General features: G+C 56.7%; 1 protein-coding gene across 2 annotated transcripts in view; it reads left to right on the top strand.

Moving 5' to 3' along the window:
• ATP2A1 (ATPase sarcoplasmic/endoplasmic reticulum Ca2+ transporting 1) overlaps positions 1–20,988 on the top strand; it is a 23,249-nt gene continuing 2,261 nt past the window's right edge. The window contains exons 1-18 of one of the 2 annotated variants that reach the window (XM_021085681.1): positions 1–201; positions 854–927; positions 2,385–3,225; positions 3,557–3,574; positions 3,924–4,006; positions 5,434–5,538; positions 6,294–6,432; positions 8,337–8,417; positions 9,236–9,321; positions 9,643–9,940; positions 10,697–10,863; positions 14,184–14,272; positions 14,833–14,935; positions 15,191–15,322; positions 18,201–18,323; positions 18,452–18,670; positions 19,865–20,200; positions 20,679–20,899. In XM_021085681.1, coding sequence (XP_020941340.1) covers positions 3,108–3,225; positions 3,557–3,574; positions 3,924–4,006; positions 5,434–5,538; positions 6,294–6,432; positions 8,337–8,417; positions 9,236–9,321; positions 9,643–9,940; positions 10,697–10,863; positions 14,184–14,272; positions 14,833–14,935; positions 15,191–15,322; positions 18,201–18,323; positions 18,452–18,670; positions 19,865–20,200; positions 20,679–20,899 — 2,318 coding nt within the window. In that variant the 5' untranslated portion in view covers positions 1–201; positions 854–927; positions 2,385–3,107. 2 annotated transcript variants of the gene reach the window in all.

The raw sequence follows: 20,988 nt of genomic DNA on the forward strand, positions 1-20,988 counted from the left end.
ACGGGCCACCCAGGCCGGGGGCTAGCCGGGGGAAGCCTGCCGTCTCTCCTGGTTCTGTCTAATCCCCGGGGCTCCCCCAAACCTTGGCCTCAGGGAGGGAATTGGCCTGGCAGAGGGCGGGGCGGAGGGCGGTGGTGGTTTGGGGATCTGGATGCTGTGTTCTCAGAGTGAGATGGCGAGTGAAGGCGTTGACGCCCCAGGGTAAGCAGGACCTGATCCTCTTCTAATCTAGCAGCAACTGGTGCAGCGAGGCTCCCTCCCGCCCCCAAAACCCTGCCACCCTTCAGGGACTTGGCTTCTGAAGATGGGTGCGGGAAGGGTACAAGGACCCAACCCCCCCACTCCACCCCCACCCCACCCCACCCCAAATTTGCATGAGTTGGCTGCAGAAGCCTAAGAGACAGTCTCCTGTAAGCCGGTCTTTATGGATGTTCAATTGAAGTTCAGAACCGGTCGGGGATTGGCCAGGCTCTAGCTGGGTGTCCTTCCTCTCCCATCCTCAGCCGGGGAAGGGCACCTTCCAACTCTGGGCCTGGAGACCCTAGAGGGAGGGCTTGCCTCCATCCCAGGTCACACCCCAGCCTCCCTGAGGATGAGCCTTTTGCAGCTTCTTGGCTGGTGGCTTTCCCTCTCAGGCGTCTCTCTCCCCTCTGGGAAGTTGAGGGAGGCAGAAGTGAATAACCTTAAAGGGCCCCGTTGGCAGCTCTATCCTGTAAAGCCTGCCCCCTTCCCTCGGCCTCAGGTTCTCAAGTCCCTTGAAGCCCAGATCTCTTCCGTCTTTCCGTCCTCTCCCCCTTCTCCATGTTTGGGCATTTCCTGCTCTTTTAAGACAGTGCCCCTGTCACTCCTCCAGGTGGTGGTGGGGAGAAGCCAGCCAGCACCCACAGGAGGCTTGGCAGATGCTGAGCCTGACTCTGGCCTGAGAAGGTGGGTGCCTGGCCAGGTGGAGTTTCTGTGGATGTGACCCCAACACGCCCACCCCATTGTCTGAGCCCCCACCCTGGTCACAGTCACCGCAGGACTCGGCTTCAGGGAGGGGGTTGTTGGAACCACAAAAAGGAGTGGGGGAGGAGCACCGTGTCCTCAACTCACCCCAGAGGCCGCCACCCCCCCATCCAGGCAGAAGAAAGGATGGCTATGGTGGGGGGGGGCTGAGTCCTTCAGTGCCATCCATCCTGCTGGCTCAGTCACCGTCCCCCCCCCCAAAAAAAGCGGGGCTTCCTTTTCCTTTGCCCCGCTGTCTCCTAGGCCATTGCCTACTTAGGAGCCTGAGCACCAGACAGAGAAGCAGCCTTGAGAACCCCGCGGTCCATCCGCCTCCCTGTTCATTTCAGGAAACCAAAGCCTAGACCAAGGAAGGACTTGAGGGCAGGGCCCCGAGGCCGCTGCTTCCCCTCACCTCTTCCCATTCTCTCCCTGACCCTTTCTCCTCTCTCTGCCCTCCTCCTCCCCTGCCCACACCCCGTGCTACCCTCCGTGTGCTCCTGCTCCTGCCGCAGCTGCCCTCGTTGCAAACCAAAAGATGCCCCGATGCTGCTGGAGCAGAGGTGGGGGTGGGGCTGGCGTTAGAGCAGCTGCTTCTCCGAGGAAGCTGATACCCAGGCCAGCCGTTCAGCAACAACTTGTGGCTTTGCACCCAGCCCTGGGCCCCCACCCACCTGGCTGCCACATGCCAGCTCCCTGCCGTCCCTTTTCCCCACCGCTCCTCAGACTTCCCTCTGACCCTCGCGGCCCCGTCTCTCTGCCCCCTGCTCTGTCTGTCCTTATTTCCCCTAGACCTGTCCCCATCAATCTGCCTGCCGGCCATTCCTCTAGTCTGGAGCCTCTGCTTTACCCCCTCCCCCAGGGGCCCCTTGCCATGATGCCCCTTTCCTCCGGCCTCTGCCCACGGGGTGTGCCCAGCACCTGAGCATGCAGCGCTGGTCCTCGCTCGCTGTCTGCTAGCACAGCTACGCCACCTGGGGTCTGCCACGTAAACCCCGCATTTCAAAGACTGCCTGGGGTGGGATGAGGTGACCCTCATTCTGTGACTTAGGGTGACCCCTGCCCCCATTCGGAAACATTGATCCCTCCCCCTCTGCCATCAGCACATTCTGTAGGCTCTTGGATTACCCGGCTGTCTGGGTATCCCATTTTCTTGGTAGGGGGGGGATTCCCTGTCAGGGATGGGGGGGCCCAAAGGCTCCGTTCCCAGAGGCTGACTTAGAGCAATGGGGCGTGGGGGGGGGGTTGGGGGAGAGACAGGCCGTCCTGGCTTTGGTCACCAGGGCCTGGACACTAAATCCCTTGTTGATGGCTGCAGCAAGCCCTCCCTAGGGTAGGGTTACCATCTTCTGCCCTGTCCCCTGACCCTCTCCCCTCCTTCCTTCCCCTGGTCCCTCTAGAGCCACTTCCTCTCACCCCCAAAGGATGTTCTCCCTCTTTTCAAGTCCTGGAGGGTTGGAGTATCTCTGCTGCCTTTTCCACAAACTAAGGAAGGAGGAGACTGTGGCTGTAGGAACAGGTTCAGAGAGGATGAGGCAGCGGGGTGGGGGTGGGGGGTTGAAGGAGGGAGCGCAGGAAAATGAGAGATGAAGGCCTGAGAGGAGACGTGGCCTTAAGAAGGGGAGAGGGGGAGGTTGGAATAGGAAGTTCAGTGCAGCTGAAGAAGTCGAGGCAATTTCAGGAGGGCTCACCCCTGAAGACAGAAAGCGAAGTCTCTCCCTACCCCCCCCCTTCCCTGGGGCTGGGGCCACCTTAGCTTCCCTCATGAGTGACATCTCAGGCTGCAGCCCCACTGTTCCCCCTCTGTCAGCAGAAATATCTCTCTCTTCTGACCCCTCCTGCTGGAGTCTCAGCCAGCCAATCCCTGATCTGGGGGAGGGGGGAGCCTGCCCCCCCCACTCCCTCATAAGGACCAGCTGGGGGCTGGGGGGGGTGGCCGGCTGCTGCAAGTGGGACTGGGGTCAGAGCTTCGTGGAGGGAAGAATAAGCTGGGGGGGGTAGGAGAGAGAGAGGAAGAAACCCAGACGGACAGGCAGGTGGACACACTGAGGAAGGCCCCCCACGCGTGAGGAAACCCCCCCAGAAGGAACAGACCGCCCCCTGGCCCCCAGGAAGGGAGCACCATGGAGGCTGCACACTCCAAGACCACAGAAGAATGTTTGGCCTATTTTGGGGTGAGCGAGACCACAGGCCTCACCCCGGACCAAGTTAAGCGGCATCTGGAGAAATACGGCCACAATGGTAAGTGTCCCTTGCAGGAGAGGCCGGTCGTGCCCTCCCGCATCTGCACAACACACACATGGACTCACACTCACACACCAGGGCCTTGCGCTCCAGGGGATCCTAGGGAGGAGACAGGTCATGGACCAATGACTGCAGGGGAGGGGAGGATACTGAGAAAACAGGGTCCCTGAGACCCAGAGATTGGAGAAGTTCTATGGATAACCTTGGTGAACCTCAGCTGCCCTTTTGGTGGCCTGATTCTCTTACCTTAGCCACAAAGTCCTGGGTGCGGGCGGCATTGCACTGAATGCCAAATGAATGTGTCCTTTTCTTCTTTCTCTCTGGGCAGAGCTCCCTGCTGAGGAAGGTAAGTTCCACCTCTTCCCCTCTGTGCCCCACTCCCTTCTTCCTGCCCTCTCCTTCTGACTCCTGGGACAAATGTTCCTCCCCAAAGGTTAGAGCCTGGCCCGGGGCAGAAGTTTCCGGGCACTTTCTCCTTGAGGCATCCAGCCCTTGAACAACTGCCCACTCCTTGGAGGAGCCTGTTTTTGGACTCCTGGCCTGTTCCCTCAGCCCTTTTCTCAGCATCAAATGGCCTGCCCATCACCACAGACCCTTTCTGCTCCAGGCTGGATCCCAGCCTGCACCCAGAGTCCCAGCCGGTCATCTGTTAGACCTTAACCCCGAGGGCTCCCTCCCCTTGCTTCTTCCCCCAGGGAAGTCCCTGTGGGAGCTGGTGATAGAGCAGTTTGAAGACCTCCTAGTGCGGATCCTTCTCCTGGCCGCCTGCATTTCCTTTGTAAGTGTGGGAGGGCCTCTGGGGGCTGGCTGGGGCTGTGGGTTGGGGGGATCTGGAGAGTCTGCTGGCGACCGGCTCCAAATCATGGGTTCCTCTAGTCCGAGCCTTCAGCATCCTATTCTCCAGACCAGAACCGAGAGAGGTGGGGTGACGCTGATTTGCATATTCCTCTGTCCTCCCCCACACCCCACAGGCAGGTTTTATTTTAAGCTTTAGGGTGTTCTCAGCCAAAACATTGAAGCTAAGCCGCCCCCGGAGCTTCAAGGGCTCCGAGGTCTCGGGTTACCCCCCTAAGCGCTCCGCGGCTGGGCTCCACGGCTCACACGCCGCCGCTGAGGTTCCCAGGCCACCACTGCTCCCGGCATGCCGCGGGACGCACAAACCGCTCCACCAATCCCTGAGCATCCTGACACCCCGGCCCCGCCCTCCTGGCGCTGATTGGTTGAAGCAAAGACTCCCTCCCAGAGGCGGGAAAAAGCGGCTGGTGCCAGGGTGACTCCAAAAGCACCTAATGGCCCAGACCCCTCATCTGTCTCTGAGCTTCGCCTCCCAACTCCCCCCATCGGGGCTGGAACTCCGGGATCCCCCTCCTCACCCACCTGACCTGACCTGACCCTTCCCCCTCACAGCCTCAGGGCCGCCCCCACCGCCCTCTTAAGGCCCTGGCACCTCTCCTGCCCTGGAGCTCCCCTCAGCACCCACCATCCCAGCATCCAGCCTGCATTTGAGAGTTTCTTCCTTAACATCTTAGTTCTCAAAGACAAGACTCTGGAGGCCCCAAAGTCCCCGTGTCCCCTGGTCTCTATAGTGGAGGCCCCGTGGGCCCCTGAGTACTAGCTGGCAGGGCCTCCCTTCTCCTTCTCAGATTTGCTCCTTGACATTTGCCTGGGGCTGTTGCCTGGCAGTGGCAACAGCTGGGGTGGGGTGTGTACAGGAGGCCCCGTAACACTATCCCCCCCTCCTGCTCCCTCTTGAAATTGGAGCTTCCCTGCCTCGTCTTGCTGTGGGGGAGGGCCATGGGTGGGCCCAGCGCCTGCAGGGACCACAGGGTCTTGCCTAGCGCGTTTTGGCTCCTGTGGGATGGATGTGGCTCAGGGGGCAGTTGGCCTGGGTGTCCCCGGAGCTTCGTTTACAAGCCAACTACTTGGTCAGGGAAACCTGAAAGCATTCCCAGCTAATCCCTGAGCTGTGCATGTCTGTGCCCGCCTGTGCCCGCTGAATATCAGCAACCGCCGGGCTCGTGTGAGTCTGGGCCATGGAGCGTGTCGGCCCTCAAAGCGACGTGGGGCGGCGGTGCTCCTGTGATGCCCCGTCCCATTTGCTCCTGTGCAGGTTCTCACCTCCATTTCTTCTCCTCACCCCTGTGGGGGGGGGGAAGAGTGTGGGGGGGCTTAATTACCCATTCTCCTCCCTTCCCTTGTTCCCAGGTGCTGGCCTGGTTTGAGGAAGGCGAAGAGACAGTCACTGCCTTTGTCGAGCCCTTTGTCATCCTCTTGATCCTCATTGCCAACGCCATTGTGGGAGTTTGGCAGGTTAGCTTTGACGCTGCCTCATTCCTTCACATCCTGACACTGAACACTGAACGTGAGGCCAGCCTCCGTCCCCGTCTCCTCCTCCTCCTCCTCCTCCATCACCTCCCCTGGGCTTGCCTTGTTCTCTGGTCCTTTTGCTCAGTTTGGAAAAGGAACAGAACATTGGAAGGACGGGGGGGGGGGGGGGACTGGTCCCTACTGTCACTTGCTGGCTGTACAACCCTGGGCAAGTTCCTTCATCTCTCTGAATCTCAGTTTCCTTGTCTATAAAATGAGGCTCATCATCCCGGCCCTCAGAATTGTGGTGACACGTAACAAGACAATGAGTGTGAACGTGCCCAGCCCTGTGTGTGGCCTATGGGAGGATTTCTGCAAATGCTAGTTTGATGTCCTTTTTTCTCTTACCTTATACCATCCTCTGCTTTTCCTATCCCCTGCTTTCTGATTTTTTTTAAATTCTCCTTCCAAACTCCTCTGCCTGTTCTAGGCTGTGAGTCAGTTTCCTGAACACACACATGCACACACACACCCCTTCATGTTGGGTCGGGGGTGGGGGGGGGATTGTCTTCTTCCCTGGGCCAGGAGCCAGGACTGCATAACCTGCCTCCTTCCCTGTGATGCCCCCACTTCCCCCGGGGACTCCGGTCCCTACTCTTCTGAACCTACACCACTTGCATCCTCCAGGACCAGTGCCCTCTCATCCCACCACCTCCCTTCCTCTGCCAACCCTCCTCTCCTCAACCCTGTCCCCCCAGGAGCGGAATGCAGAGAATGCCATTGAGGCTCTGAAGGAATATGAGCCCGAGATGGGGAAGGTCTACCGGGCTGACCGCAAGGCAGTACAAAGGATCAAGGCCCGAGACATTGTCCCCGGAGACATCGTGGAGGTGGCGGGTAAGTGATGGGGACGAGTGGTCCAGGATGGGTCCGAGGCCAAGAAGATGTGTATGTGGAGAGTGGGGGCTGGTTGGCCCTTGATCGTGGTGTCCAGAAGGTAGCCGGGATGGTGGACTTTCTGCTTCTCCTTCCCAGACTCCTCAGGAGGTCACCCCAGGGCACGGTGGCCAGAGCACCCCCCCTCTCCGTCAGCGTCTCAGCAGGAACAGCCAGTCCTGTCCCTGAAGCTGCAGGCAGACCCCCTGCTCCCCCTCCTCTCCCCGAGCACTTGCAGGCAACAGGTGGAACCCAGGCCCTGCCAATGGCCCCGTCTCCACCCCCACCCTCCTGAGGCCTGGCTTCCCTCTCCTTCCACCCACCCCCAAGCTTGGTCAGCTTTAAATCTTGACCTCTCGGTGCCCTTGAGGCCTCTTGAAGGGGAAGGAGCGAGGGGAGAAGGGAGGAGGGGGGCCAGAGGCTCAAGCCCCCGACCATGTAAGGGAAACTCAGGCCCCGGGCAGAGAGCACGGGACCTGGGAGGAGGGGAGCGCAAGGAGGGCCCCGCCTCTCCGGTGAGGGACACTTAATGCCTGACCAGGGAGGGGTGGGGGCCGGGTGGCTAAGATTACTGGGATTCTGCCCCCTTCAGCGGTTTTTATATTTGCCCCGTGCAGGCCTTCCCACGTCTCCAGGCCCCTGGCATAGGGAGATGTCTCTTTCTAGGCCTGCTTCCCTCCACCGGACACCCAAGTCGCCACTCTTGGGAAGCTTGGAGTCAGGGAGGGAGGGCGGGCTGAAGACCCCGGTGCCCCATCCCAGGGCGGTCCTGCCGCGGTGATAGTTTGGAGTCAGCGCCATGCATGTCTATAAATATCATTTGAGCTTTGGTGACGGTGTCCCGCCCAGCTCCCTTGCCGCCTCCTCCCTCCTCTGTCAGCTTCCTCTGGCACAGGAGGAGCAACCTTAGGAACAGGGAAAGGAAAGCAGCCAAACCCCATCCCCAGCACCATCCTGGGGACCAGGCGGGACCAGGCGGGGAGGTGCTTAGCTCCGCAGGGGCATCTGAGTGGAGGGGGCGGGCATCCGCCATGTCCCCCAGGCGCTCGGGTTCCTGGTCTGACCCCCTCCTTCTGTGCATGTCCCTTGGCCTGCCCCCACCTTTCTCAGCTCTCTGGCCTGTGGGGCCTCCCCTGCCCCCCATTGCCCTGTTTCCTGCAGACTCCCCTTCTCTCCAGCCCATCTCCCCAGCTCGCTGACCATGGAGTCGTGCCGTCCCCCAGATGCTCAGCCCGGGGCGCCAGGCTTCTGATAGGCATCCTGGGTCCTCCGTGCGGACCTGCCCAGCCCGTGCCCTCTGCCTCCATCCGCTCCTGCTGTGTCTTCCCTTCCCCCGCTTTCCTCTCCTGCTTCTCAGCTTTTGCCTTGGTTAAGTGTCCCATATTTTCCCCTGTTTCTTGCTGCCTTCTCCTGCTCGTCTGTCTGGCTCAGTCTGTTTCCTCCGGTTCTCTCCCTGCCTGTCCCTCCTTATCTTTCTCGCTCGTGTTTCCCTCTGCTTTGCTGTCTCATCCTCAGTTTTTAGTTTCCCCTTAGATGACAGGATTGTCCCCAGTGTTGCCTGTAGTCATGCAGTGGACATTTATTGAGCACCTACTGTGTGCCCCAGCACCCCACCCCTGCCCTCAGCAGGCTCACAGGTTAGTGGGGAGAAAAATATTCAGCAGGAGGGGCCAACCATGGAATGAGTGTTAGAGGGAGATGCTGGCTGGGACGACAGGAGCACAGCCCAGGTGACACCCCCCCACCCCGCCCCCTCTCCCGCGAGGCCTGAAGGATGAGGTGAGGTCATCAAAGACTGGGTTTTTCTTAGGGAGGAAGAAAACTCCCTTCTCAACTGGTTTCGCTCTCTTGTCCTCTCTCCACAGTGGGGGACAAAGTCCCCGCGGACATCCGCATTCTCACCATCAAGTCCACCACCCTCCGGGTCGACCAGTCCATCCTGACAGGTCTGTTGGCCGGGTGGGAGGGTGCATCGCGGGGGCATGAGGACGAGGATGGGATGAGGGAAGAGCTGAGCGGACAGACAGGGACGAGAGAGGACCCCGGGCAGGGCAGTAGGGCCCCCTCCTGGCTCCATGGCGGTGGCAACGGCACTCCTCAGCTTTATTCGCTGCCTAAGCCTGGAACACAAGGGGTCAGGGACACGGCGGGACATTGGTGCCCATTTCAGATGGCCGTCAGCCCATCCCTTCCGCTAAGACATACGGACACCTCACCTAGACCACTGTCCTGTCTGCTCCAAAGCCCCCAGGAGAGGGAGCAGAGATCCTAGGATAAGGGTGGGTTCAGATGCACCTAAAACCGCAGCTTCTTGAGAGGTCCCATCGTGGCTCAGTGGTTAACAACCCTGACTAGGATCCGTGAGGATGCAGGTTCCATCCCTGGCCCCCTCAGTGGGGTTAAGGATCCGGCGTTGCCATGAGCTGCAGTGTAGGTCGGAGATTCCGCTCGGATCTGGCATCGCCATGGCTGTGGGGTAGGTCAGTAGCTGTAACTCCGATTCGACCCCTAGCCTGGGAACCTCCATATGCCATGGTGTGACCCTAAAAAAAAAAAGAAAAAAGAAAAAAGGTCCGTTCAGTTTAAGTGCAGCGGGTTTCCCATCTGCCTCTGCTGGCTTCTTCCAGAGTCCAGACTTTCTCCAGGGTTGTCTCGGGATCCTTCCCAGGCCCCATACCGCCGAGCGAGGAGAGAGTTGGAGTGGGAGGTGTGGGAGACGGACGCAAGGTCATCTGAAACCCCCTTGGTCTCCCCTTCTCCACAGGCGAGTCTGTCTCTGTCATCAAGCACACAGAGCCTGTTCCCGACCCCCGGGCTGTCAACCAAGATAAGAAGAATATGCTCTTCTCGGTGAGTGGTCTGGGACCAGCATCCAGGGTCAGCCGTCCGGGGCCAGCCGTCCAGAGTCAGCCATCCGGGGCCAGCTGTCCAGGGTCAGCCGTCCAGGGTCAGCCATCCAGGGCCAGCCATCCAGGGTCAGCTGTCCGGGGTCAGCCATCCAGGGTCAGCCATCCACGGTCAGCTGTCCGGGACCAGCTATGGTGCACCCGCGTCAGGGGCCCTGGTCTGGGAGAGATGTGGTGGCGTGGCGAGAGATGGTGCCCACAGCTGGGGTGGGGATGCAGCCCAAGGGGCATCACCCGACTCCTGGCTTCTCCTCCCCCTTCCCAGGGCACCAACATTGCCGCCGGCAAGGCCATAGGCATCGTGGCCACCACTGGGGTGAGCACCGAGATCGGGAAGATCCGTGACCAAATGGCCGCCACAGAGCAGGACAAGACCCCTCTGCAGCAGAAGCTGGATGAGTTTGGGGAGCAGCTGTCCAAGGTCATCTCCCTCATCTGCGTGGCCGTCTGGCTCATCAACATCGGCCACTTCAACGATCCTGTCCACGGGGGCTCCTGGATCCGGGGCGCCATCTACTACTTTAAGATCGCCGTGGCCCTGGCTGTGGCTGCAATTCCAGAAGGTAGGGCCATCTCTCTCTCTCTCTCCCCTCCCGTGTGCTCGTCTCATCTGCAAAGACCCATTACCTACAGAAAGTAACATTTACAGAGTTCCCACTGTGGCTCTGTGGTAATGAACCTGACGAGCATCCATGAGCACCCAGGTTCAATCCCTGGCCTCTCTCAGCGGGTTAAGGATCCAGCGTTGCCATGAGCTGTGGTGTAGGTCACAGACGAGGCTCGGATCTGGCGGTGTTGCTGTGGCTCTGGCGTAGGCCGGCGGCTGCAGCTCTGATTCAACTCCTATCCTGGAAACTTCCATGTGCTGTGGGTGTGGCCCTAAATAAAAAGACAATTAAAAAAAAAAAAGTGAAAGAGGAGTTCATGTCTTGGCACAGCGGAAACAAATCTGACCAGGAACTATGAAGATGCTGGTTCGATCCCTGGCCTCGCTCAGTGGGTTAAGGATCCGGCATTGCTGTGAGCTGTGGTGTAGGTCGCAGACGTGGCTCAGATCTGGCATTGCTGTGGCTGTGGTGTAGGCCAGCAGCTGTAGCTCCGATTCAATCCCTAGCCTGGGAACCTCCATATGCCTCGGGTGTGGCCCTAAAAAGACAAAAGACAAAAAAAAAAAAAAAAAGAGAGAGAAGAAAGTAACATTTACGAGTTCCACGGATCAGGACCTGCTATCTTTGGGGACCACTCTTCAGTACCCCTCTAGGTCTCCCTCCCTCCCCCAGGACCAAGCCCTCGCCCATATGCTCTCCTTCTCCCCACAGGCCTTCCTGCCGTCATCACCACCTGCCTGGCCCTGGGCACCCGCCGGATGGCAAAGAAGAACGCAATTGTCAGGAGCTTGCCCTCCGTAGAGACTCTGGGCTGCACCTCTGTCATTTGTTCCGATAAAACGGGCACCCTTACCACCAACCAGATGTCTGTCTGCAAGGTTAGGAAAGGGTGGCAGCTCCCACCCAGTTGATGGCCTTTGGGGCCAGATGAGCCCCGCCCCCCCAAAGATGGGGCTACCCCTTCATCCCTGGCAGCATCTTTTTTTGGGGTGTGCTGCACCCGAGGCATGTGGAGTTTCCAAGGTTAGGAGTCTAATCGGAGCTACAACCGCCGGCCTACACCACAGCCACAGCAACTCAGGATCTGAGCCACATCTGTGACCTACACTGTGGCTCACAGCAACACCGGATCCTTAACCCATTGAGTGAGGCCAAGGCTCGAACCCGCATCCTCATGGATCCTAGTCGGATTTATTACCGCTGAGCCACGACGGGAACTCCAACTGGCAGCTTCTCATTTGGGCCTGAGAAAGAAATGCCCAGAAGGCACAGAGAGTGTTGTCCTGCCAGAGGGAGCAGAGCAGCGCCCTGTCCCAGGCAGAGAGCTCCCTGCAGCCACCATCCGTGTGCCAGACGCAGCTGTGTGTGGTCCCTAAGGCCCTGCAGTGGCCCTGTCTGGGGAGGAAACTGAAGCTCTGGGAGATTCAATGCACACCTAATAAGGAGCAGAACTGAGTTTCAAACCCAAGTCTGTCTGGCCCCAGAGCACCTACCGATTCACTGGACTGCCCCCTCATTCATGATGGGGCCTGGGGAGCCTGGCCACTCTAATCCCAAACAGCATTTCCTAAACCAGGGCATCCCCCCTGCTTAAAAAAACTTATTTGTTTATTTATTTATTTATTTATTATTTTTTTTTTTAGGGCTACACTGTGGCATATGGAGGTTCCCAGGCTAGGGGTCGAATCAAAGCTGCAGCTGGAGCCTCCACCACAGCCAGGGCAATGCCGGATCCAAGCTGTCTCTGCAACCTACGCTGCACTTGGCGGCAACGCCAGATCCTTAACCCCCTGAGCAAGGCAAGGGATGGAACCTGCATCCTCATGGATACCAGTCTGATTCTTAGCCCACTGAGCCACAACGGGAACTCCTTAACCAGGGCTGTTCATCTTTCAGTGCTTTGGCGCCTTTGGCCATCCGGACCTCTACATTTCATATATTTAATGTATAACCTAAAACTCTCAGGATTCTCTTTTTAAATGACATCAGAAACCCATGATCGAAATACCAGCCATTGGAGTTCCTGTCGTGGCGCAGTGGTTAACGAATCCAACTAGGAACCATAAGGTTGCAGGTTCGATCCCTGCCCTTGCTCAATGGGTTAATGATCCAGCGTTGCCATGAGCTGTGGTGTAGGTTGCAGACGCGGCTCGGATCCCGCGTTGCTGTGGCTCGGGCGTAGGCTGGTGGCTACAGCTCCGATTCGACCCCTAGCCTGGGAACTCCATATGCCATGAGAGCGGCCCAAGAAAATGGCAAAAAGACAAAAAAAAAAAAAAGAAAAGAAAGAAATACCAGCCATCGAAATAATTTAAAAAGAGACCTGTGACTTGTGCGTTATGCTTCTTTATTAATGCAGTAAGTGGCAAGTCCAGCCGTGGAGCTCAGAATTGCCATAACGCTAAAGCTGCGATGAGCGTAAATGCTATTTTGAGAGCTCTGCAACCATGCAACGTGAGAGGAGACTATGTGTGATTATATTGGTGGCCAAGTCACAGGTTTTGCTAATACTAATGTGGTCCATTGTCCACATTCATAAAGTGGGAGGAAATGTTTACTGTCAGAGAGAAAAGACAAGGTGTCATTTTTTTTTTTTTTTTTTTTTTTTGTCTTTTGTCCTTTTAGGCCCGCCCCTGCAGCATATGGAGGTTCCCAGGTTAGGGGTCGAATTGGAGCTACAGCTGCCGGCCTACAGCACAGCCACAGCCCAATGCCAGATCCAAGCCGTGTCTTCGACCTACACCACAGCTCACGGCAACCCCGGATCCTTAACCCACTGAGCGAGGCCAGGGATCGAACCTGCCACCTCATGGTTCCTAATTGGATTCGTTTCCACTGCGCCACGACAGGAACTCCTCATTTTTGTTTGGCCGTCAAAGTTTACAGATCCCTTGGTCCAGTGCGGGGAGGGGGTGGGGGATCCTCCATGGACCCCAGGCAAAGAGCCTTGCCCTAAACAGACTTTGGGGGACTTTTATCCGATGAATAGAAACTGCTGTTCTGAGAATCAGGGGCTGTGCTGTCAGATCAGGCCAAGAAAGGATGTACCCCTGGGGAGACCCCCATGCCTCTTGGCATTTGAAAGCCTCAGGGAAGGCTGACCCTTCATAGAGAGGGTGGATTTCACTTTGTTTAACCCAGAGTTTCCCCAAATGACCTGGCCGCAGAAGCCTTTTGTCTTGGAACACGTCCTAAGGCCCCACACCTGCTCTGGTTCAGAGGGCTGCTCCCCTCTGCGTGGTGCGATCAACATCCCTCCAAAGCATTGGCTTCAAAGCCAGACTCCTAGGCTCCTGTCATGTTTCATAGGAATCAATGAATCACCCACATTTGAAACGTCAAGTGATTGCATAGGAAAATAACCAGAATTTCTAGTTCTTCCTACAAAACTGGAAGATCTGGGCACAGAGGCTGGGGCTGTAGATGGGCCATGTGCTCACAGGTGGACTGGTGGCCACAGTCCCCACTACGCCTTATGGTGCACGTCTTACTTTACCAGCTGACCTGATGGAACCTCCAGCAGGACCTGCAGTAACATTTTTTTGTGTGTGTGTATCTGTGTGTGTCTTTTTACGGCCATGCCCACGGCATATGGCAGTTCCCAGGATAGAGGTCCAATCGGTGAGGTAACCGCTGGCCTACACCACAGCCACAGCTACTCAGGATCTGAGCTGGGTTTGTGACCTACACCGCAGCTCATGGCAACACCGGATCCTTAACCCACTTAGCAAGGCCAGGGATTGAACCCACATTGTTACGGATGCTAGTCAGATTTGTTTCCACTGAGCCATGACAGGAACTCTGAAATAGGTCTTCCTTTTTTTTTTTTTTTTTTTTTTTTTTTAGGGCTGTACCCGAGGCCTGTGGAAGTTCCCAGGCCACAGCTGCCAGCCTATGCCACAGCCACAGCAACGCCAGATCCTTGACCCACTGAGCGAGGCCAGGGCTCGAACCTTGACCTGCAGTAACTTTTGAGGCCACTCGCACAGGGGAGACTAATTGCAGGGGTGCGGTGGGAAAGGGGAGGGTGCAGGAGGAAAAGGGAAGGACCAGTGGGGGGATGAGGGTGGGAAGTTGGCTAAGTCCGCGCAGAGGGCCGGACAGAGGCGCGCTCGGGGCTCGGGCCTCCCCAGGCTGCAGCCTGCCTTCAAGGATGGGCACAGTTAGACCTCCGCGTGCCTGCCCTTCTCTTCTGCAGATGTTTGTCATCGACAAGGTGGAAGGGGACATCTGCCTTCTGAACGAGTTCTCCATCACCGGCTCCACTTACGCTCCAGAAGGAGAGGTGTAAGTGCCCCCAGAGTCATCATCCTCATCCCAGTTCCTCGTGCCCCTCCCCCTCACACATACACCTCCTCTTTGTTGGGGGTTGGGGGGCGCCTCCCTCTAGTTTGTTTGGTTTTTTTTTTTTTTTTTGGTTTTTTAGGGCCGCATCCGCGGCCTATGGAGATTCCCAGGCTAGGGGTTGAATCGGAGCTGTAGCCACCAGCCTACAGCACAGCCACAGGCACACGGGATCCAAGCTGTGTCTGCGACCTACCCCACAGCTCACGGCAACGCCGGATCCTTAACCCACTGAGCGAGGCCGGGGATCGAACCCGCAACCTCATGGTTCCTAGTCAGATTCGTTTCCATGGCGCCCCCATGAGAACGCCCAGACTCCCTCTAGTTTGCCTTCCTGTTTCTCTCCTGTTCCTTCCCTGACCTCCTTCTCTCTCCCACTTATCTCCCAATGGGTGGCCATCTCCCGCACCGTCCCTGGTGGCGCTCCCTGGGTTCTCTCTGCATCTCATTCCCTCTCTTCTCCACCTGTCTCTTTCCCTTCCTTCCCCCGGCCCTGCCGCCAGCTTGAAGAATGATAAGCCAGTCCGGGCAGGGCAGTATGATGGCCTGGTGGAGCTGGCCACCATTTGTGCCCTCTGCAATGACTCCTCCTTGGACTTCAACGAGGTAACCTCTCCTCTCTGCTCCCGAGGCCGCCCCTCCTTCCCCCTCCAGCTGCCTCCGCATCCAGGCCTCCTCCGCAGGCCACAAGGCAGGGGGCAGGGGAAAGGTGTCCTTTGCACCAAGCCCTCTCCTGGGTGTCAGGGGACGACGGCGGCTGGCTCCCTTCCCCTTCTAGGTGGAAGGCGGGCGATGGGGTGGGATCGAGGGGCCAGGAGGACCCCGGGCATTTACATCCTCTTCTTCCTCTGCCCTCTCCAGGCCAAAGGTGTGTATGAGAAGGTGGGTGAGGCCACTGAGACAGCGCTCACCACCCTGGTGGAGAAGATGAACGTATTCAATACCGACGTGAGAAACCTCTCGAAGGTGGAGAGGGCCAACGCCTGCAACTCGGTGAGTCTGGGCTCCCTCCTCCCTGCAGGCCTTCTCCACCCCCACGCTGCCCAGGCCAGGACCTAAGGAACTTCAGGAAACACCACCCCTTTCCCCTGCACCCATCTGGCCCCAGCATAGGCAGGCGGCCTCTCCAGTGTGCTCCTTGGCTGACTTTGTGTTGGCTCCTACCCCTGCACCTGTACTGCTCTTCCTGGGGCCCAGCTGCAGCAGCCCTGAATGAATGGAAGATGACTTTTCCAGGAGTTCCCGTTGTGGCTCAGTGGGTTAAAAACCCGACTAGTATCCATGAGGCAGGTTCAGTCCCTGGCCTCACTCAATAGGTTAAGGATGCAGCATGGGCGCAAGCTGCAGCGTAGGTTACAAATGCGTCTTGGGAGTTCCCGGCAAGGCTCATGGGTTAGCAAACCCAACGAGCATCCATGAGGACGCAGGTTCAATCCCTGGCCTTGCTCAGTGGGTTAAGGATCCAATGTTGCCATGAGCTGTGGTGTAGGTCAGAGGCGTAGCTCGGATCTGGCGTTGCTGTGGCTGTGGTGTAAGTTGGCGGCTTCAGCTCCCATTGGACCCCTAGCCTGGGAACTTCCATATGCCGCAGGTGCAGCCCTCAAAAGACAAAAGACAAAAAAAAAAAACAAAAAACAAAAAACAAAAACAACCAAATGTGTCTTGAATCTGGTGTTGCAATGGCTGTGGTGTAGGCTAGCAGCTGCAGCCCTAATTCAATCCCTAGCCTGGCAACTTCCATATGCTGGGCATGTGTGGCCCTAAAAAAAAAATAAATAAAAAAGAGTATTCCTATCTGGCGTTGCCGTGAGCTGTGGTGTAGATTGCACGTGCAGCTCGGATCCTGCATTGCTGTGGCTCTGGCATAGGCTGGCGGCTACAGCTCTGATCAGACCCCTAGCCTGGAACCTCCAAATGCCATGGGTGTGGCCCTAGAAAAGGCCAAAAAAAAAAAAAAAAGGAGTATTCCTGTTGGTTCCCTCATTGAAAGGGATGGAGGATGGAGCTGGACACAGAAACCACAAGTGACCCATCCTGGAGCAGCCCCAGTTTCAACTCTGACCCGTAGAAACACACTTGAAACTAGAAATACACTTGTGTTTGGTGTTTTTTTTTTGACTTTTTTGCAATTTCTCTGGCCGCTCCTGTGGCATATGGAAGTTCCCAGGCTAGGGGTCGAATGGGAGCCGTAACCACCGGCCTACACCAGAGAAAACACACTTGTTTTGATCAGATCTCAAGACCTGATGTGGGATTTGGGAAATGTGACTGTTGCACATGCCTCTGCGTTCCCTTATTCCGATGAACAAGCTCAGTTCTGAATGTGACTATCTCCCTAAGTTTTTGCTACTAATATTTTTGAATGTCCATACTAAACCCCTTTGGGGTTTACCTTATATTCTCCACATTGCTCATTCCTTTTTCTTTTTGGTATATGCAAGATGCTCATTGCTGCTTTGTTTAATGAAACAAAAACAATGAAAATAACTTAAATATCTATCACTAAAGGATTCTTTTTTTTTTTTTTGTCTTTTTGCCATTTCTTGGGCCGCTCCCACGGCATATGGAGGTTCCCAGGCTAGGGGTCGAATCAGAGCTGTAGCCGCAGGCCTACGCCAGAACCATAGCAATGCAGATCCGAGCTGCGTCTGCAAACCTACACCTCAGCTCACGGCAACGCCGGATCCTTAACCCACTGAGCAAGGCCAAGGATCGAACCCTCAACCTCATGGTTCCTAGTCGGATTCGTTAACCACTGTGTCACGACGGGAACTCCAAGGATTCATTTTTAAAATTTACAAATAATATAAACATTACCTTATTTTTTAATTTTTATTTTTTTTGCACCTGTGGCATATGGAAGTTCCCAGGCCAGGGGTTGTGTCAAAGCTTCAGGTACAGGCCTGCACCACAGCCACAGCACCATGGCTTCGAGCTGCATCTGTGACCTACCCTGGGGCTGTGGCCACAGAGGATCCTTAACCTATTGAGCGAGGCCAGGGATCGAATCTGCATCCTCATGGATCCTAGTGAAGTTCTTAATCTGCTGAGCCACAGTGGGAACTCCCACCTTATTTTTATTTATTGTTTTTGTTTTATTTTGTGGAGAAACATCCAGCATACATTTGGTACATTCATCTTTATGGAGTGTTTATTACTGCGTACCAGGCACCAGGTCCATGGTTTAACAACCCCCGTCTGTAGAAGCATACCCGTGATTGTTTACATTTAAGTTATTTAATAAAAGTAAAAACTCACTTTTCCTGGGCTCCATACACCATATTGGACCATCCAGAATATTAAAACATCCCACCACGGATGGTTCTACTGGACAGTACCATGTTACATCATCCTGTTTCTTTCTTTCTTTCTTTTGCTTTTGAGGGCCATACTCACAGCATATGGAGGCTGGGGTCAAATCAGTTACAGCCGCCAGCCTACACCACAGCCACAGCAATGCAGGATCCGAACCACAACTGTGACCCACACCACAGCTCACAGTAACGCCGGATCCTTAACCCACTGAGCAAGGCCAGGGATCGAACCTGCGTCCTCATGGATCCTAGTCAGATTCGCTTCCACTGAGCCACGACAGGAACTCCACATCCTTCTGTTTCTATTGTGCTTTTAATTGGACACCGTAAGACAGTGACAGCCAGCCCTAGCCTTGGAATGTTCTTCATTTCTGCTGTAGGTGCCAGACTTAGCTTTATCTCAGACTTAACTTGGGGTCCACTCTGACCTCCGGATCCTTTTCGACTGTGTTTGAAGGGGTCTGGAACTCTTCCCTTCCAACACAGCATCATTGCTCTTTCCCCACCGGTCTCATGTCTCATGTCTGGCCTCTCCCTCCCTGTCTCCACTCTCCCAGGTGATTCGCCAGCTAATGAAGAAGGAATTCACACTGGAGTTCTCCCGGGACAGAAAGTCCATGTCCGTCTATTGCTCTCCAGCTAAATCCCGGGCTGCTGTGGGCAACAAGATGTTTGTCAAGGTCAGAAATCCGAGCGTGCCTCGGACCCCCCCTTCCTCCTAACCCCAAACCCCTGTCTTATCCCTGCTCCCCCGACACTGTGCGCTCGAAGGCACGTAGTCTCTGAGGACTGTGTCCCGTTCTCCCAGGGCGCTCCCGAGGGGGTCATCGAGCGCTGTAACTACGTGCGGGTTGGTACCACCCGGGTGCCGATGACAGGGCCGGTGAAGGAGAGGATTCTGTCGGTGATCAAGGAGTGGGGCACTGGCCGGGACACCCTGCGCTGCCTGGCCCTGGCCACCCGCGACACCCCCCCAAAGCGAGAGGACATGGTCCTGGATGACTCTGCCAGGTTCATGGAGTACGAGGTGAGCACATGGAAGCCTCCCGAGGCCTCCGAGGCACCCGCCTCACCCCCTCCACCAGCACCCCTGTCATTTCCTCCTTTGAGTCACAGGCCGTTTGAGTTTGAAAGAACTTTAGGCATCACCTAGTCCAGGGCTACTTTGTGTGTGGTCCGTAGACCTGTCTGAGATGAAGGGAGGTGCTCGTGCCAGGATGGAAGTCAGCCATGTGACTAGGTGCCGCTGCTGTGTTTCCACAGTGAGGTTTTCTCTTTTTTGTCTTTTTTTTTTTTTTTTTTTTGCCTTTTCTAGGGCAGCACCCGCGGCATATGGAGGTTCCCGGGCTAGGGGTCTAATTGGAACTGTAGCCACCGGCCTACACCACAACCACAGCAACAAGGGATCCGAGCTGTGTCTGTGACCTACACCACAGCTCACGGCAATGCCGGATCCTTAACCCACTGAGCAAGGCCAGGGATCGAACCCAAAACCTCATGGTTCCTAATCGGATTCGTTAACCACTGCACCACGACGGGAACTCTGACAGTGAGGTTTTCTTAAGACACGCATTGGGGAGTTCCCCTTGTGGCTCAGCGGTAATGAACCCAGATTAGCATCCATGAGGACACGGGTTATCTTTGGCCTGGCTCAATGGGTTAAGGATCTAACATTGCCGTGAGCTGTGATATCGGTCGCAGATGTGGCTTGGATGCCACATTGCTGTGGCTGTGGGGTAGGCTGGGCACCTCCTAGCCTGGGCACCTCCATATGCCTCGGGTACAGCCCTAAAAAAAAGCCAAAAAAAGGAAAGAAATAGTTGCATCGACCTTCTGGCACCAGCTCTTTATCTCGTAGTGGACCTGCTCTCTGCAGAGCACCAAAGTCCACATTTTATAGAAGCAGCAGTATGGCCTGACAGTGACATAGATTGGCTCAAAGGTGTAGACCAAGGGAGTGGCCTTGTTGGAAGCAGAAACCACCTCCCCCACTTCCAGCTCGAGTTCTTTCTATGAAAGACCCGCTCTGCCACCTGTGACGGGCCTGGTGCCGCCAGGCCTGCAGGTCTATCTGTGAACAAGGCACATTTGCTGCCCTCGTTCGAAGCCCCACTGAAGCTTGAACACCTGGCCCAGGGACAGCTTCCCCCCCACCCACCCCCGCTGCCCCAGCTCCCCCAGCCTTCCTCCCCCACCCTGTCGCTCTCCGCTCCCTCCCCAGACGGACCTGACATTCGTGGGTGTGGTGGGCATGCTGGACCCGCCCCGCAAGGAGGTCACGGGCTCCATCCAGCTGTGCCGCGATGCTGGCATCCGGGTGATCATGATCACAGGGGACAACAAGGGCACGGCCATTGCCATCTGCCGACGAATTGGCATCTTTGGGGAGAACGAGGATGTGGCCGACCGAGCCTACACTGGACGGGAGTTCGACGACCTGCCCCTGCCTGAGCAGCGGGAGGCCTGCCGGCGCGCCTGCTGCTTCGCCCGCGTGGAGCCCTCCCACAAGTCCAAGATCGTGGAGTATCTGCAGTCCTATGATGAGATCACGGCCATGGTGAGAAAACCGGAGTACATGGGGGTCTGGCGTGGGGTGGTCTGCTTAGTGTCCGGAGAGCTGACCGCCTTGGGGAGCTGGGGACCCCGGGAGGACAGGCCTGAGCAGGGGCCTTAGCAAGGGGCACAGAGAGGAAGGATTCGGTTCTGATGAAAAGTCTCGGGAGTTCCCATCATGACTCAGTGGTTAATGAATCCGACTAGGAACCATGAAGTTGCGGGTTCGATCTCTGGCCTTGCTCAGTGGGTGAAGGATCTGGCATTGCCGTGAGCTGTGGTGTGGGTCACAGACATGGCTCGGATCCCACGTTGCTGTGGCTCTGGCATAGGCCGGCGGCTACAGATCCGATTAGACCCTAGCCTGGGAATCTCCATATGCTGTGGGAGCAGCCCTAGAAAAGGCAAAAAGACAAAAAAAGAAGCGTCTTAAGTGGGATTTGCGGAAGGGGCTGCGTCCCACCTTCTCTCTCTCCCCACAGACAGGTGACGGTGTCAATGACGCCCCCGCCCTGAAGAAGGCCGAGATCGGCATTGCCATGGGATCCGGCACTGCCGTGGCCAAGACAGCCTCCGAGATGGTGCTGGCGGACGACAACTTCTCCACCATCGTGGCCGCGGTGGAGGAGGGCCGCGCCATCTACAACAACATGAAGCAGTTCATCCGCTACCTCATCTCTTCCAACGTGGGCGAGGTGGTCTGGTGAGCAGCTGGGCCGGCCATCCAGGAGGAACCCGGGGCTGGTGGAGGGAGGGGTGACCGCAGGCCCGGGATCCAGGACAGACATGTGA

The sequence above is a fragment of the Sus scrofa genome, chromosome 3, assembly GCF_000003025.6.
Source record: "Sus scrofa isolate TJ Tabasco breed Duroc chromosome 3, Sscrofa11.1, whole genome shotgun sequence".
Lineage (NCBI taxonomy): Eukaryota > Metazoa > Chordata > Mammalia > Artiodactyla > Suidae > Sus > Sus scrofa.